This window comes from Schistocerca nitens, chromosome 2 (genome assembly GCF_023898315.1).
Source record: "Schistocerca nitens isolate TAMUIC-IGC-003100 chromosome 2, iqSchNite1.1, whole genome shotgun sequence".
Lineage (NCBI taxonomy): Eukaryota > Metazoa > Arthropoda > Insecta > Orthoptera > Acrididae > Schistocerca > Schistocerca nitens.
Window position 1 is genome coordinate 745,764,558 of NC_064615.1, and position 15,462 is coordinate 745,780,019.

Genomic DNA, 15,462 nt, shown 5'->3' on the forward strand with positions numbered 1-15,462 from the left:
CCGCCGCCGTCAGTGTCGGCCAGTTTGCCGTGGCATACGGAGCTCCATCGCAGTCTTTAACACTGGTAGCATGCCGCGACAGCGTGGACGTGAACCGTATGTGCAGTTGACGGACTTTGAGCGAGGGCGTATAGTGGGCATGCGGGAGGCCGGGTGGACGTACCGCCGAATTGCTCAACACGTGGGGCGTGAGGTCTCCACAGTACATCAATGTTGTCGCCAGTGGTCGGCGGAAGGTGCACGTGCCCGTCGACCTGGGACCGGACCGCAGCGACGCGCGGATGCACGCCAAGACCGTAGGATCCTACGCAGTGCCGTAGGGGACCGCACCGCCACTTCCCAGCAAATTAGGGACACTGTTGCTCCTGGGGTATCGGCGAGGACCATTCGCAACCGTCTCCATGAAGCTGGGCTACGGTCCCGCACACCGTTAGGCCGTCTTCCGCTCACGCCCCAACATCGTGCAGCCCGCCTCCAGTGGTGTCGCGACAGGCGTGAATGGAGGGACGAATGGAGACGTGTCGTCTTCAGCGATGAGAGTCGCTTCTGCCTTGGTGCCAATGATGGTCGTATGCGTGTTTGGCGCCGTGCAGGTGAGCGCCACAATCAGGACTGCATACCACCGAGGCACACAGGGCCAACACCCGGCATCATGGTGTGGGGAGCGATCTCCTACACTGGCCGTACACCACTGGTGATCGTCGAGGGGACACTGAATAGTGCACGGTACATCCAAACCGTCATCGAACCCATCGTTCTACCATTCCTAGACCGGCAAGGGAACTTGCTGTTCCAACAGGACAATGCACGTCCGCATGTATCCCGTGCCACCCAACGTGCTCTAGAAGGTGTAAGTCAACTACCCTGGCCAGCAAGATCTCCGGATCTGTCCCCCATTGAGCATGTTTGGGACTGGATGAAGCGTCGTCTCACGCGGTCTGCACGTCCAGCACGAACGCTGGTCCAACTGAGGTGCCAGGTGGAAATGGCATGGCAAGCCGTTCCACAGGACTACATCCAGCATCTCTACGATCGTCTCCATGGGAGAATAGCAGCCTGCATTGCTGCGAAAGGTGGATATACACTGTACTAGTGCCGACATTGTGCGTGCTCTGTTGGCTGTGTCTATGTGCCTGTGGTTCTGTCAGTGTGATCATGTGATGTATCTGACCCCAGGAATGTGTCAATAAAGTTTCCCCTTCCTGGGACAATGAATTCACGGTGTTCTTATTTCAATTTCCAGGAGTGTATTTCCATCATGAGTGGGGTTCCTGACTATCCGTTCAGAGAAGGGATTTAGTCAAGTTTCACAAGATGTCTTATCACGCCAACTACAAACAAAACTGTAATTTTCCCAATTGTTGGATGACTAAAGTCTCCACCATTGATTACAGTATGATTGAGGAACTTGCATGCTTATGAACTGAGGTTTTCTCTAAAGTTTTCTGTTACATCACAAGAAGAGTATCGTGGGCAATAGAATGATACAATTACCTCTTTATGCCCACCCCTGATACCTAGTCTTGCCTAAACAGTCTCACATGCAGCTTCATTTTCTATCTCAGTGGATTTGAGTTTCATGTCTATTGTGACAAATACCCCACCTTCATTTCCCGTTAGCCTAGCCTTTCGATATAAACTTCACTTTTCTGCAAAAATCTCACTGCTGCTAATTTCTGGTTCTATCCAGCTTCGTGTACCTAGTACTATGCAAGCTGCACTGTTTTTTTCATAAGCACTTCAAATTCTAGCACTTTGTCATTAATGCTTTCGCAGTTTACCACTAGGATTTTAATACTCTCATTTGTTGGAGGTATTTCTTCCGATCTTACACTGATACTTCTGGATTTCCTAAAGCTATCGTTATCTGGATTGGATGGAGAGTTGCCTAATCTAAAAAAAAAACGCTTTTGCAAACCCCACATACAGTCAGGTACCTGTGTAGCAGCCTCTGATGGGTAGTGCACACCTGAGCTATTTCGGGGGACCCTACAGTTCTCAACACTATGGCGAAAGTTCAGGAAGTCGCAGCCTAGCTTGTCACAAAACATATGAAGTTTCTGGTTCAGTCCTTCCACTCAACTCAGAACCAAAGGGCCAAGATCAGTTCTGGGGACAATGTTGCAAATTGTGAGATTTGTTGGAACTCCATGCACAAGGCAAATCTTTTCAACCTTCTCTCTGTCACTGGTATGACCCAAGAATGAGCTCAGAGCCCAGATGACAGCCATAGTTTGTTCCAACATGCACCACAATCTGCAGTTGGTTGCACCCTGTTCCCTCAGTGGCTGCTGGAGTAGCCTCTTCAACATGTTGAATGAGGACCCCAAGCATACATACAGAGTGCATCTGGTGTTCTTTCCTGTCCATTACTGCCTTTTCCCTAAGAGATCATTTGCTGTACATTTGAATTGCCGACAATTAACAGACACCTACCCTTTTGCTTTTGCCCCCTCCTGACACCGGGCAAAACAGGTTTCTCCAAAACAGGTGAAGTGAGTCCCATTGGCTGTTTCAGTGAAAGGTAGCACATCAGACTTGTTGATTAAGGGGAGTGGTACAACACCTTGAGTCGCCATCCATCCTGTACTGGATGCCCAGATTTACCATCGACATGCCAGTCTCAGTCAACTGGATGGGTAATGACAAATCGTGTGCTTTCTGCAGAGGAGACAGGATCCACAGGAGAGGATGGTACTTGAGGTACTTTTTCTGCAGGTGTCACATGTACACGACTCATGGGAGCTTTTCCAACACAGTGATTTGCAGGCACTGCCAATTTTTTGACAGTAGTCAAATCAGGGCAATTTCCAGCTGCTTACGAACATCAACCAACTTATCCAATGTTTGAGAACAGCATACACAGTGGGCTGCATTTCGGCTGGTGCAATGTATTACAAGGCACTGAAAACATAACTTCAAATTAAGTCCACTGATTGTCTTTTAATCTGTTGAGCTAAAAAGTTGCCAATTCCCTATAAGAACTAAATCAGGTACACAAACTGAAATTTCTATTAAGGCAACACAAAAACATATAGGAAAAATTAGTAGTGTACTAAATGTTTATTTTAATTATAGTTGTTAGCAAACTCGAAAACAGAGTTAATTTGCAATAAAAGCAGATAACATATAGGGCAGCTCCTCTTTTAATGGAAAACTAGATGTAACACAATATGTTAGTTAGAAAATCTTGTGCAGTAACTGATTTGCTACAAGTTGCTCGTAGATTATGCAAAGAAAAGTCTCAAAAATGCACGTTTGTTTGTATTGATATACAGTGAAATTCAGGGTTGAGTTATTGTTTGGCTGCACTGTGAACCACAAACAGTAATTTGCTACGAAATAAATGACATATCCAAAACACTCATACCAGTAACTTATGAAAATATACTTTTGTAAGCATCCAAAAATTCCCAAACTAACGTATTTATCAGGTCCAGTTGCCTTTTGTAACATTACAGGCAAAGTGTGGAAATGAAGATGTCTCTAATGTTATAGATAAACACCTTAAATCATGGTCTAACGAACAAAATTGGCTGCGACACAATAAATATGAACCAGTACAGCTGTGGTGGTTCTCATTGATTGTTAGTTTTAGCATCGATCAACTGTGGAGCTCAAAATGATAAAAGTTGTTGATAGTTTAGTATTAATACACTATACGGGTTAAGTTTCTATGATTTCCTTGTCTGTAGCTCAGTCAGTAGTGGACTTGCCCGAAAAAGGTAAAGATCCTGAGTTCGAGTCCCAGTCTGGCTCACAGTTTTAATTTGCCAGGAATTTTCATACCAGTGCACAGTCTGCTGCAGAGTGAAAAATTCATTCTGAACATGTAAAAATCTTTATCTCAATAAATATCCTACAAAAGTAGCTGATTAACGAATAACTTTATTGGTTTCTACTTAATCATTCATTCTACTGTATTAACTTTGATGATAAATTATGTGAAGCTACTGTAACATCTGGGAGGCAAATTTGGTGAGAAAATAACATTCTCTTTAAAAAAAAAAAATTTTTTTTTGATAAAATCTGTCTCTCTATGGTCTGAAAACTTATGGCAATACAGATACATCCTGAAGTACGTACTGTTTCTGTTTCTCATTTTTTGTAAACAATTTCTTAGAATTTATTATTTTCAGTTAAATAACTATGTGTGGATTGTTAATGATTTCTTCATTTTCATGCCACTGTGAGGACCCTGTCTTAAAAAACTCATCAGCCAAGTCAAATCTGATAAAAATGGTCTTATTTTATTAGAAACAAAATATGCAATGCCATTATTAATAATTTCAGAGATCTGATAAGTTACTTGTATTCTTACTATATTTTCATCTGCCAGTTTTGCTTCACCCTTTGTAGTAACACTGTTCACGTTACGTCGCACTTCACTTAGCGTAGTCCGGGACTGTGTCCTAGGCATTCCCGATGTTAACAGACTGGGCACGGCCCGTGCTGCCGGAGTTGTTGTTGTTACGCCAGCAGAGGTCGCGTCCGAATTCTCACGTGCCCTCTGGTGGACGGGACTCTACTTGCGGCAACTACCATCCGTGACGCGCCGTGCCAATGTGCGCCTCCCGCGATCTTTCTGGTGGCTACTACACTCCTCCTTCGGGGGGTGAAGCCACTGTGATCCACTGCGTCGGAAGGTGGAGTGTCGGGCAGGAGCGATGACCTCCACATCCATTGGATGGCCGGAGTCGAGGGGATCTGCCAACCCTCGAGCCGGAACCTTCGAATACGGCTGGAAGTGACCCACACGAAGAGGCCCCCGTCATCCCACAACCGGAGCCCGGGACAGAACGGGCGACAAGCTGTCGAACTCCGGATCCTGTTCCACCTCAGGAGGGGCAAGACCCAGTGGTGGGGACGAAGGGGAAGGGACGACCACAGGTGAACTAGCCCCCTGAGAAACCGGGCCCACTAGGGGGGCCGGCTCTCGCTGGGGCATCTCGAATGATGGCAATGCCGGTGCTGGAGCTACTGGAGGCTGCCAAGGCGGAGAACCATTGCAGTGCAGCAGAGTCACAGCGGGGAGAGGAGGTAACGTCCCCTGTGAAACCAATACAGGTGCCGGCAATGGGGAAGCCGGTGTCCGAGAGGTCGGAGGGTGGGTGCCCGAACGTGGACGTAGCTGATTTTGGTGAGGACGGACCACCCGATCCCCCGCCTGCAAGGTATAGAGCCGGCGGCCATTTCGGCGCAGGACCACCGCCGGTATCCAACGTGGATTGCGACCAAACCCATGGGCCCAGACCGACGTACCCAGTGGAAAGCCAGGTACTCCGTTTTGTGAAGACTGGCGAGGACCAGGCCGGAGGAGGTGCAGCAGAGTCCTAGGTTGATGCCCATGGAGGAGCTCGGCGGGGCTGCGTTCTCTCATTGGTGTGGTCCGGTATGCCGTCAAGAAAAACGTCAATGCTTCCTCTGCAGGAAATTCGTGCACATACTTTTTCATCTGCGTCTTAAATGTGGGCACCATGCGCTCGGCTTCCCCATTCGATTGTGGATGGAAGGGGGGAGAGCAAACGTGCAGAATACCAAAGCGCCTACAAAAATCCTGGAAGGTCTGCGAAATAAACTGCGGTCCATTGTCCGAGACCAGGGTGATTGGCAGACCTTCCACAGAAAAGATTTTTGCTAGTGCCTGGATTGCAACTTCTGAAGTGGTTGAGGAGCAGCGAACCACATATGGGAATCGGGAATAAGCATCAATGACAATGAGCCAAAAGCCATTGAGAAACGGGCCCGCAAAATCGATGTGAACACGTTCCCATGCTTGGGTTGCCGGCGGCCATGAAGAGAACGCTGCCCTGGGAGATGCTTGTTGGCTCGCACACTGGGAACAGGCGGCCATCAAGTGCTCAATTTCTCTGTCAATACCGGGCCAGTACACATGTCTGCGAGCCAAAGTTTTAGTACGGGAAACACCCCAGTGCCCTGCATGTAATAACGTGAGGACCTCCCTGCGTAAACCTGCAGGAACAACCACGCGAGGAGCTGTATCATCGGTAGCCAGAAGGAGAACTCCTTCCAAGACTGAGAGGCGGTCTCGCAGAAGAAAATAATTACGAAGAGGGTCCGAGGCCCGGCCCGGAGGGCGGGATGACCACCCCAGCTGAATGAGGCAAACGACTTGCCGGAAAACCGGGTCAGCCGCCGTTTCCCGGGCGACTCGAGAACTAGTGATCGGAAAGCCATCAACCGCTTGGCGGGACGCCACATCCAAATGAAAACACATAATCTCCTCTCGATCGAACGTAGGATCTGGGCCCACCGGAAGACGGGAAAGAGCGTCGGCGTTGGCATGCTGTCCTGTAGGGCGAAAATGAATGTCATAATGGTACTTAGAGAGGAACAAGGCCCAGCGCTGTAGTCTGTGGGCCGCCCTATCCGGAATCTGAGAGGCGGGGCCAAATAACGATATTAAAGGCTTATGGTCAGTGATTAACTGAAACTTCGTGCCATACAAGAAAGGGTGAAACTTGGTAACAGCGTATACAATGGCCAAAGCCTCTTTTTCCACCTGGGAGTAATGGGCTTGCGCGGGACTAAGCGTTTTCGACGCAAACGCCAGTGGTTGCTCGGAACCATCTGCGTTGCGATGGGCCAGGACCGCCCCCACCCCATACTGCGAAGCATCTGTAGCCAAGACCAATGGCTTATGGGGATCAAAAGTAGCCAAACAAGGGGCTGACGTGAGGAGGCCCTTCAACAAGGCGAACGCTTGCTCGCATGCAGGCGACCAATCAAAAGGAACACCCTTGTGCAGAAGGCAGTACAGGGGGTGGGCTATAGTGGAAGCCCTGGGAATGAACCGGTGGTAATAGGCTATCTTGCCTAAAAAAGCTTGTAACTCTTTCAGCAAAGTGGGCCGAGGAAGGTTGATGATACCTTGGGCCAAACTTCCTAGTGGCTGGATGCCATGCCGAGATATGGTGTAGCCCACATACTCAATGGACGGTTGGAAGAAGGTTGACTTATGCAGGTTGCAACGCAAGCCCACAGACCTGAATTTGAGAAAAAGGGTGCGAAGGTTGTGCAAGTGTTACTTCGTGCTGCAGCCTGTGACAATTATGTCATGCAGGTAATTAATACAATGAGGGATTGTCGACGTGACATGCTCAGGATAACGCTGGAATATCGCCGGGGCACTGGATATTCCAAAGGCCAACCGCTGGTATTGGTAAAGGCCAAACGGGGTGTTGACTACCGCCAGCCGTTTGGAGTCCTCATCAAGTGGTATCTGATGATAAGCCTCCGACAGATCGATTTTCGAAAAATATTGGCCTCCCGCCACGGCAGAGAACAATTCATCAGCACGAGGCAAAGTATAGGTGTCCACCACCAATTGGGAATTAATGGTGGCCTTGAAATCGCCACAAAGACGTAATTTTCCCGAGGGCTTCTTGACAATAACGAGGGGCGAAGCCCACTCACTGGAAGAAACGGGAAGAACGACCCCTAGGGCTGTCAGCCGGTCGAGCTCTTCCTTTACCTGAGGGCGGAGAGCCAAGGGGATCTGCCTCGCACGTAGAAAACGCGGGCGAGCCGACGCATTCAACGTTAAGTGAGCTTCAAAATCGGAAACACGCCCCAGGCCCCCCTCAAAAATATCTGAAAGTCTGAGATCAAAGATTCCAATGAGTGATAGGGAACGTCTTCGGAGACCAACTGTATGGTGTCAGCGATAGAAAAACCGAAAGCTTGAAAGGCATCCAGGCCAAAAAGGTTAGCGGAGCTCGCGTCACTGACAATAAAAGTAATAGGCCAAGTGACTGATTTGTAAGTCACGTCGGTAGTGAATTGACCCAGTAGGGGAATGAACTGTTTACCATAACCGCGTAGACGCCGGTAAACTGGCGCCAACGGGGGCGATCCAAGGTCGGAATAAGTTTATGCATTCAACAACGAAACTGCCGCACCCGTATCGACTTGCAGTTGTAACCGGCGTGACCGAACCGACACCTCGATAAAGAGTTTGCGTGCCGATGGGTCGGGAGCCTGGCCCGATGAAACTTCCTGAATGTCAACGTCCATGTCCTCTGTACTTGCTTCCTTCGATGCTTTTGAGGCTGAGCGGCAAACTTTAGCAATGTGGCCTTTTTTATTACATTTGCGACAAACGGCCCAACGCTGGGGGCACTCTGACCGATCATGATGTATATAGCACGACGCACAGGACGGCAACGGGCCGGTGGCCGGAATTCTGTTTACGCGCCGTGCGGGAGCAGCCGTAACGGCCGGATTGTACCACTCGCACGTCGTCGACCCCGGACACAGTGGACGCGGCCGCGCCGCCCTAGAGATGGGCAAAACTGTTCTTTTCAGAGATCGGATCAGAACTGTTCACTCCCTGAAATGAACTAGCTCTTTTTCATGACTCACCACTCATTCACAATAGAAAATAAATGGAAGGCACATTGCCCTTTAAACTTGGTTTATTCCAGTACTATACCTGTATTTTGATCTTATTTGATCCTATTTTGAAGTAACACAGATAATGAGTAAGAATTTTGTATTGTTTATTGAAATTTCCACGATATGACAAAGTTTTTGATTATTGATTTATTTTGCACTATCGTGGTTTTATGGGTGATTGGAAAATGTTGTAACTTGGGATTTACATTAACAATATATTTGGCTATAATGTATTAAAATTTCATTAACCTCGTACAAATACATCGCGAGCCATATATTTTTAAAGTGAACGTTTCCTTCCGAAGACGCCTAAAATCGCAAAATCCGTACCAGAATAAGAAAAAAAATATATATATATAAATTTGACTGTAAGATTAAAGTGCTGCATATAGCCTTACGCAGAATAAAACAAGGAAAATATTGGTGTATCACATTTTGCGATGCATTTATCGGTTCGCTCGTAATTAAAGCGTAAATTCGAGTGTCCATAATAAAAATCCTATAGTAAGAGGAGTCGTCAGGAACCTAATCTGATCAGTTTAAACAAATAAAAATAAAATAAAAACAAATGATGTATACATAACATAATAATGTAATATACATAGCGGTATTACTACGAAGAACAATATCCAGTAGAGACGAACTCCTATGCAGAGGCGCTGAGTCAAGCAGGTCGAGCCGCGAGCTGTATTACTGCATGAGTTAAGACCGCAGAGACCAGAGTGACACCTGAGTTGCTTTGCTCAACGCTCTGGCTAGAGTCGAGAACGGTGGGATGAGCGTTGAGCGGGCGAGTTCCGAGGGTGGGGGGAGCGGTGAACGGCCACCAGTCACCCGCTCCGAGACAAATCGTCTGTTCTCTTGCGAGCAGGTTGTTGCAAGTAGTTCTTATGTTCTCCGCTAGGAGGCTCTCTGTCCTGTTGCTCGCATCAACTGCCCAGAGGGCAGGACGTGCGACTGAAACGATCGCCGACAGAGTGCGATGCTAAGTTAAGCTGCGCCAGACACTGCACGCGGCAGATGAAGCACAGAGACGGCACGGCATGGCACGGCATATGTGAAACACAAAATCCAATGGGGCACTGCATAATGCAGGCAGCCAAGGTAGAAGCAGGGCAGAGGCCGGCGCTGGCTGTGTTGTGTGGCGTGCAGTGTGCTCTGACCAGCAGAGGCCCCGCTGATATGCTCTCTCTCTCTCTCTCTCTCTCTCTCTCTCTCTCTCTCTCTCTCTCTCTCTCTCTCTCTCTCTATCTGCCGTGGGAAACGTTTGGAGCTACCATTCTTTTTTTCTGAATCACTGATTGTTCACTCCTTTGAAAGATTCAACTCTATGAATCAGTTCAGGAGCGGATCCCCCATCTCTACGCCGCCCTGAACCTCCGCGATGTCGCACCACGCTTCCAGCTGTTGACCTGCTGCGTGAGAGACTTCATACGATTGAGCAATGGACAGGACTTCCTCGAGGGAAGGGTCTTCTAACTGCAGGGCCCGTTGCCAGACATCCCTATCAGGGGCCGAACGAACAATGACGTCGCGTACCATAACGTGGGCATACGACTCTCGCGACTGCTCCGTGACAAAATGACACTTGCGACTAAGACCGGTAAGACTGATGGGGCTGTTTCTTGCATTGATAGAACTCGACCCTAGCCGCCACAACATGCGTGCGGCGGCGATAATATGAAGACAGCAATGAACACAATGCGTCAAGACAAGGACGAGGGTTCCTGCAACGGCGCTAGCTGCCGCAAAACTTGATACAGCGAGGGAGATATCCAAGACAAGAAGAGAGCACAACATACCTCCGCATCGGCAACATGAAACGCCTGGAAATGCTGCCGAAGGCGATGTTCATATGCGTCCCAATCCTCCGCCGTCTCGTCATACGGGGGAAAGGGAGGAGGGAACTGCGCCGGAGCAGACGGCGTGGAGAGCAACGCCGGAAGCACTTGTTTCATGGTGGCCATGAGCTCCGTCTGCTGCACCACCAAAACCCGCACCAAATCCTCCATGCCGTGGAGAAGCTGCGAAACCGGAACGACGACGCAACACGCGAAAGAACGACCCTACTCGTCGCCAATTGTGTAGTAACACTGTTCACGTTACGTCGCACTTCACTTAGCGTAGTCTGGGACTGTGTCCTAGGCATTCCCGATGTTAACAGACTGGGCACGGCCCGTGCTGCCGGAGTTGTTGTTGTTGTTCTTGTTTTTACGCCAGCAGAGGTCGCGTCCGAATTCTCGCGTGCCCTCTGGTGGACGGGACTCTACTTGCGGCAACTACCGTCCGTGACGCGCTGTGCCAATGTGCGCCTCCTGCGATCTTTCTGGTGGCTACTACACCCTTCAATGCAATGAGTGTTTTCATTTTTCTATTCAGAAGACTATAGGATCACAGGTGGCCAAAGCAACAGAATATGAGACAGGTGCCATAAAATATTTTTTTTTTTTTAGATTTGTAAAGCAACACCAAACACATGTCAAACACAGCCTGGTGTGTATAAACTTTTGGAAGAACTGAAATTTTAAATATGGTACTTTAAGTTCAAAAGTACCCACAGAATCATGCTGCTACATACACAGTTAATGAGAAAATACAAATATGATAAACTGCATTTTCTTCTTGTGGTGGTGATAATTAAAATTCAGCATGGAACATAAATGTGTTCAAGTCATAAACATCTCTTTCACATTATAAGACAGTCTCTAGAGCATGGGAAGATACTGTGATATTACTGTTCTTAAACTGTCTTGAACAAATGAAGGATTTGAGATACATCAGTTTAATCTGAATATTCCTTGACTTTATAGAGTTGAATTCTAATATGGAGTTTATCCAAATAGATTGCAAATGAAGAAATTTGCATTTTTCAAGAAAGGTACAAGTTCTCAAAAAAAAAATTATGCTCCCATATTTGAGTTTCAGGTGCCAAAAGAAAGCACTGAAGTACAAATCGTTACAGGTACTGAAAGCTGGCTAAAGCCGGAGTTAAGAAGGTTGTTCAGGACCAATAGATGAAATACGGTTGGTGGTGTGTGGTGGTAGTAGTCTAACTTGTAGTGAAATTGAAGTAGATAGTTCCTGTGAGTTAGTATGGGTAGAAGTTATACTTGACAACAGGAATACATTAATAACTATTTCCTTTTACTGATCCCCGACTTAGTTGATATAGTTGCTGAAAAGTTTTTTGAACGCTTGAGTCTCATTTCAAATAGGCACCCTACTCATACAGTTGTAGTTGGTGATTATTTTGATCTACCCTCAATATATTACCAAAAATACATGTTTAAAATCGGCGGTACACATGAAATGCCATCCAACATTGTACTGAATGCTTTCTCTGAAAATTATTTTGAATGATTAGGTCTGGAGCGAACTTTTAGTGTAAACGGTTGCGAAAACTACTTGACCTCTTTGCAACAAATAATCCTGAGCAAAGAGGAAGCATCATGATGGATACAGTGATTAATGACCACATGGTCATTGTAGCAGGATTGAATAGCTTAACATCTAAATGTATCAAAAATAAATGCAAAATATATCTGTTTAAAAAAGCAGATAAAAATTCACATGATGCCTTCCTAAGAGACAGTCTCCAATCTGACTATGGAAGGGTTGACGGCCTTCGAGAGATATATACCAAATAAAGAAATAATAGATGGTACTAATCCCACATGGTACATGAAACAGGTCAGAACGCTGTTGTGGAAACAACGAGAAAAGCTTACCAATATTAAAAGAATGAAAAAATCTCCAAGATAGGTGACGTTTTACTGAAGCTCAAAACCCAATGCGGACTTCAATGCAAGGTGCTTTATGATAGTTTTCTAAACAAAATTCATCTCTTGAAATCTTGTATGTAAAGTACACCAGTGGCAAGACAGTCAATATATTCACTGTGCAATAGCCATGGTAATGTTACCGATGGCTGTGCTACTCATGCAGAGTTACTAAACATGGTTTTCAAAAATTTGAATCAAGGGCAACCTCAAGGTAGTGAAGCAGCTTAAATCACTTAGTAAAGATGAGGGCCTCCACTCCAGATAGTATACCAGTTTGGTTCGTTTCAGAGTACACTGATACAATAGCTCCATACTTAACCATCAAATACAACCGCTCGCTCGGAAAAAGGTCCATACCTAAAGACTGAAAAGTTGCACAGGTCACACCAGTACTCAATAAAGAAAATAGAAGTAATCTGCTGAATTACAGACCCAAATCATTAATTCTGATTTGCAGCAGAATTCTGCAACACATTAAGTGTTAAAATATTGTGAATTACCTCGAAGAAAATTATTTGTTGACAGATTGTCCACACGGATTCAGAAAATGAGTGCTATCGACAGGGGATCTCAGATTGTTTTCATATTTTTAGACTTCCAGAAGGCTTTTGACACCATAACTCACAAGTGACTTCAAATCAGATTGTTTGCATATGGAGTATTATTTCAGTTGTGTTACTGGATTCATGATTATCTGTCAAAAAAGGCGTAGTTCATAGTAATTGACAGAAAGTCATTGAGTAAAACAGAAGTAATATTTTGGGACCCCCAAGGAACTGTTGTAGGCCCTCTGATGTTCCTGGTCTATATGAACGAGTTAGGAGACAACTGGAGTAGCACTCAGACTGTTTGTAGATGATGCTGTCATTTACAGTCAAAACCAATTGCAAAATGATTGAGAGAAGATACGGTGAAAAAGTGGCAGTAGACTCTATATAATGAAAAGTGTGAATTCGTCCTAAGTTTCGGTTACACAAATCTTACGGCCATCAGTTTAACTAAATATTTGCGGCTTACAGTTACAAATAACTTAAACTGTAATGCTCACGTAGATAATGGTATGGGGAAAGCAAACCAAAGACTGCATTTTATTGGCAGAACAACTAAAGAATGCATCAGTTCTACTAAAGAGACAGCTGCACTACACTTGTCTACCCTCTTTTGGAGTGTTGATGTATGGTATGGGATCTGCATCTGCTAGGATTGATGAAGGACATCGAAAAAGCTCAAAAGGACAGCTTGTTTTATATTATTGTGAAAAAGGGGAGAATGTACCACAACTATGATTGCCACCCCAATTTGTGTATCATTAAAACAGAAGTGTGTTATTTTTTCCCAGCAGGATCTTCTCATGAAATATCAATAACGAACTCTCTCTTCCAAATGTGAAAATATTCTGTTAGTGCCTATCAATGTAGGGAGAAATGTTCACTGTCATGAAATAAGAGCTACCACAGAGAGATTTAAGTGCTCATTTTTCCCGAATGCTGTTCAAGACTGGAATGGTAGGGAAATACTTGAAGGTGGTTCTATGAACCATCTCCAAGGCACTTAATTGTGCACCAAATAGTAATCATGTAGATATAGACATACTAACTATGTAACCTTACTCACTTCAGTTAATGGTAACAGTAAATCTGCAGTTTATAAGAACAGACCCACTTCCCCCAATGTTACAAACCATATGGAAAGTGCATTAGCCTGCAAATTTGTGGTCAAAGGGAATGCCAAGGATTGATATTGTCATTGATGATCCACAAGGCCAGTGCTGGGTCCATTCCACCATTGTGCCGATTGAAATGGTGATCACGTGAGGTAAATCTTTGTCAAGTTGAGGAGACTAAGAAGAGATTGTGGGGCAGTTATGATTTGATGTTCAGACCATTTTTATCTGCACATTTTTAAATGCAGTATTTACTAGTGGAAAAATGCTCCCATTTAAAGGGCTGACAGAAAAATTGAGTACCAGCTGCATCATTCTGGCTTCCTCAACACCTTTAAAAACTTTCCCATGCAAACATATTCGCACTCATTTGAACATGCAGCTCACATCTCACTCCCAAGAGCTCTCGTAACTGTAAGTTGCTCATGCCGAGGTATGAACTCCAGAAAAATCCCATTTGTGTGTGTGGAATTTTGGAACATATGCTGTACATTAACTTGTTGCATGCATACCGATTTAGATGTGTGATAATAAGTGCACTGTCATGTGCCCTTTGCTTTCCAATCTTTGACAGGTTGTTAAGTTTTGAAAATGAAAATACTATTGATAGAGTTTCAAACAATATTCATATTGAAACTGCTTTACAGGTTAAAACTATGTAGCCAGTCAGAACTTGACCTCATAGAATTGCATTTTACAGGCAGTGTTCTTACTCAAGACAGAATAGCCCTTGTGTGCATTTAGAAAGTAGGGAAGATTCACTAGCAGGTGGTTACTTGAGAATTGTCCAAATAGGTCACTGCATAAGAGTGTTGCCCAAGCTACAGTCCAAACAAGCATATAATTTTAAGAACTTTGATTTTGAGAAGACTTTTATTCACATTGATATGGTGTTTATCTTTCTTTTCAGGTGCGTATCCAGGAAAAAGAATTGCATGTGGCAAAATGCCTATCTTGGTATTCTAAAAGGCGTGCAGAAAGTAATAATAGAAATATACAAAGTGAAACTGAAATTACCAAAGGATTTTTTGTGTGAAGATGGATGCACAAACAAAAGTAATAACCTGTCTTAATGTCAGTGCGAGGGGGTGGGGGTAGGAGGAGGTGGATCCATCCAATATGTGTCAATGTCCTAGTCTGAATGCTTATTTTCACCCTCTGTTTTAAATAAAGATAATCTCTTTTAAATAGAATTTGGTGGCTCATTTTTTATACAAAAACTCAGTAACTACCAATTGAAGCAGTACTCTGTTCGTTGCTTTATTTTAAAAATGGATCATCCAACCTGATGATAAAATCTTTCACATTGAAGAGTATGACCTGACATAAAAATTCAAAATTTTTACCATTTATGACAGATTGCTACAAAAGCCTGCTAACAAAAAGACTAATCTATTTACAAAATTATACTTTTGTAAAGGAAGTTATTTTCCTATATAGGTTGTTCTTTCATTTTGAAATAAATATTATGTAATGATTTGAAGATGCAGACCATGTCTCTTGTGTTTCCGTTTCAGTAGTTATAGTATCACATTTTAAGTTGGCACTTTTTTCAATTGTACATATGGACTTTGTATTTTGGATAGTTGTGCTTGCACC

The 15,462-nt window shown here is 45.0% G+C and overlaps 1 protein-coding gene across 3 annotated transcripts in view; it reads left to right on the forward strand.

Moving 5' to 3' along the window:
* LOC126236971 (DNA repair protein REV1) overlaps positions 1-15,016 on the forward strand; it is a 146,776-nt gene extending 131,760 nt beyond the window's left edge. For all 3 annotated transcript variants that reach the window (XM_049946678.1, XM_049946680.1, XM_049946679.1), the window contains one exon: positions 14,774-15,016. In XM_049946678.1, the coding sequence (XP_049802635.1) occupies positions 14,774-14,936 (163 nt within the window). In that variant the 3' untranslated portion in view covers positions 14,937-15,016. The remainder of the gene's footprint in view (positions 1-14,773) is intronic.
* Positions 15,017-15,462: the final 446 nt, after the last annotated feature.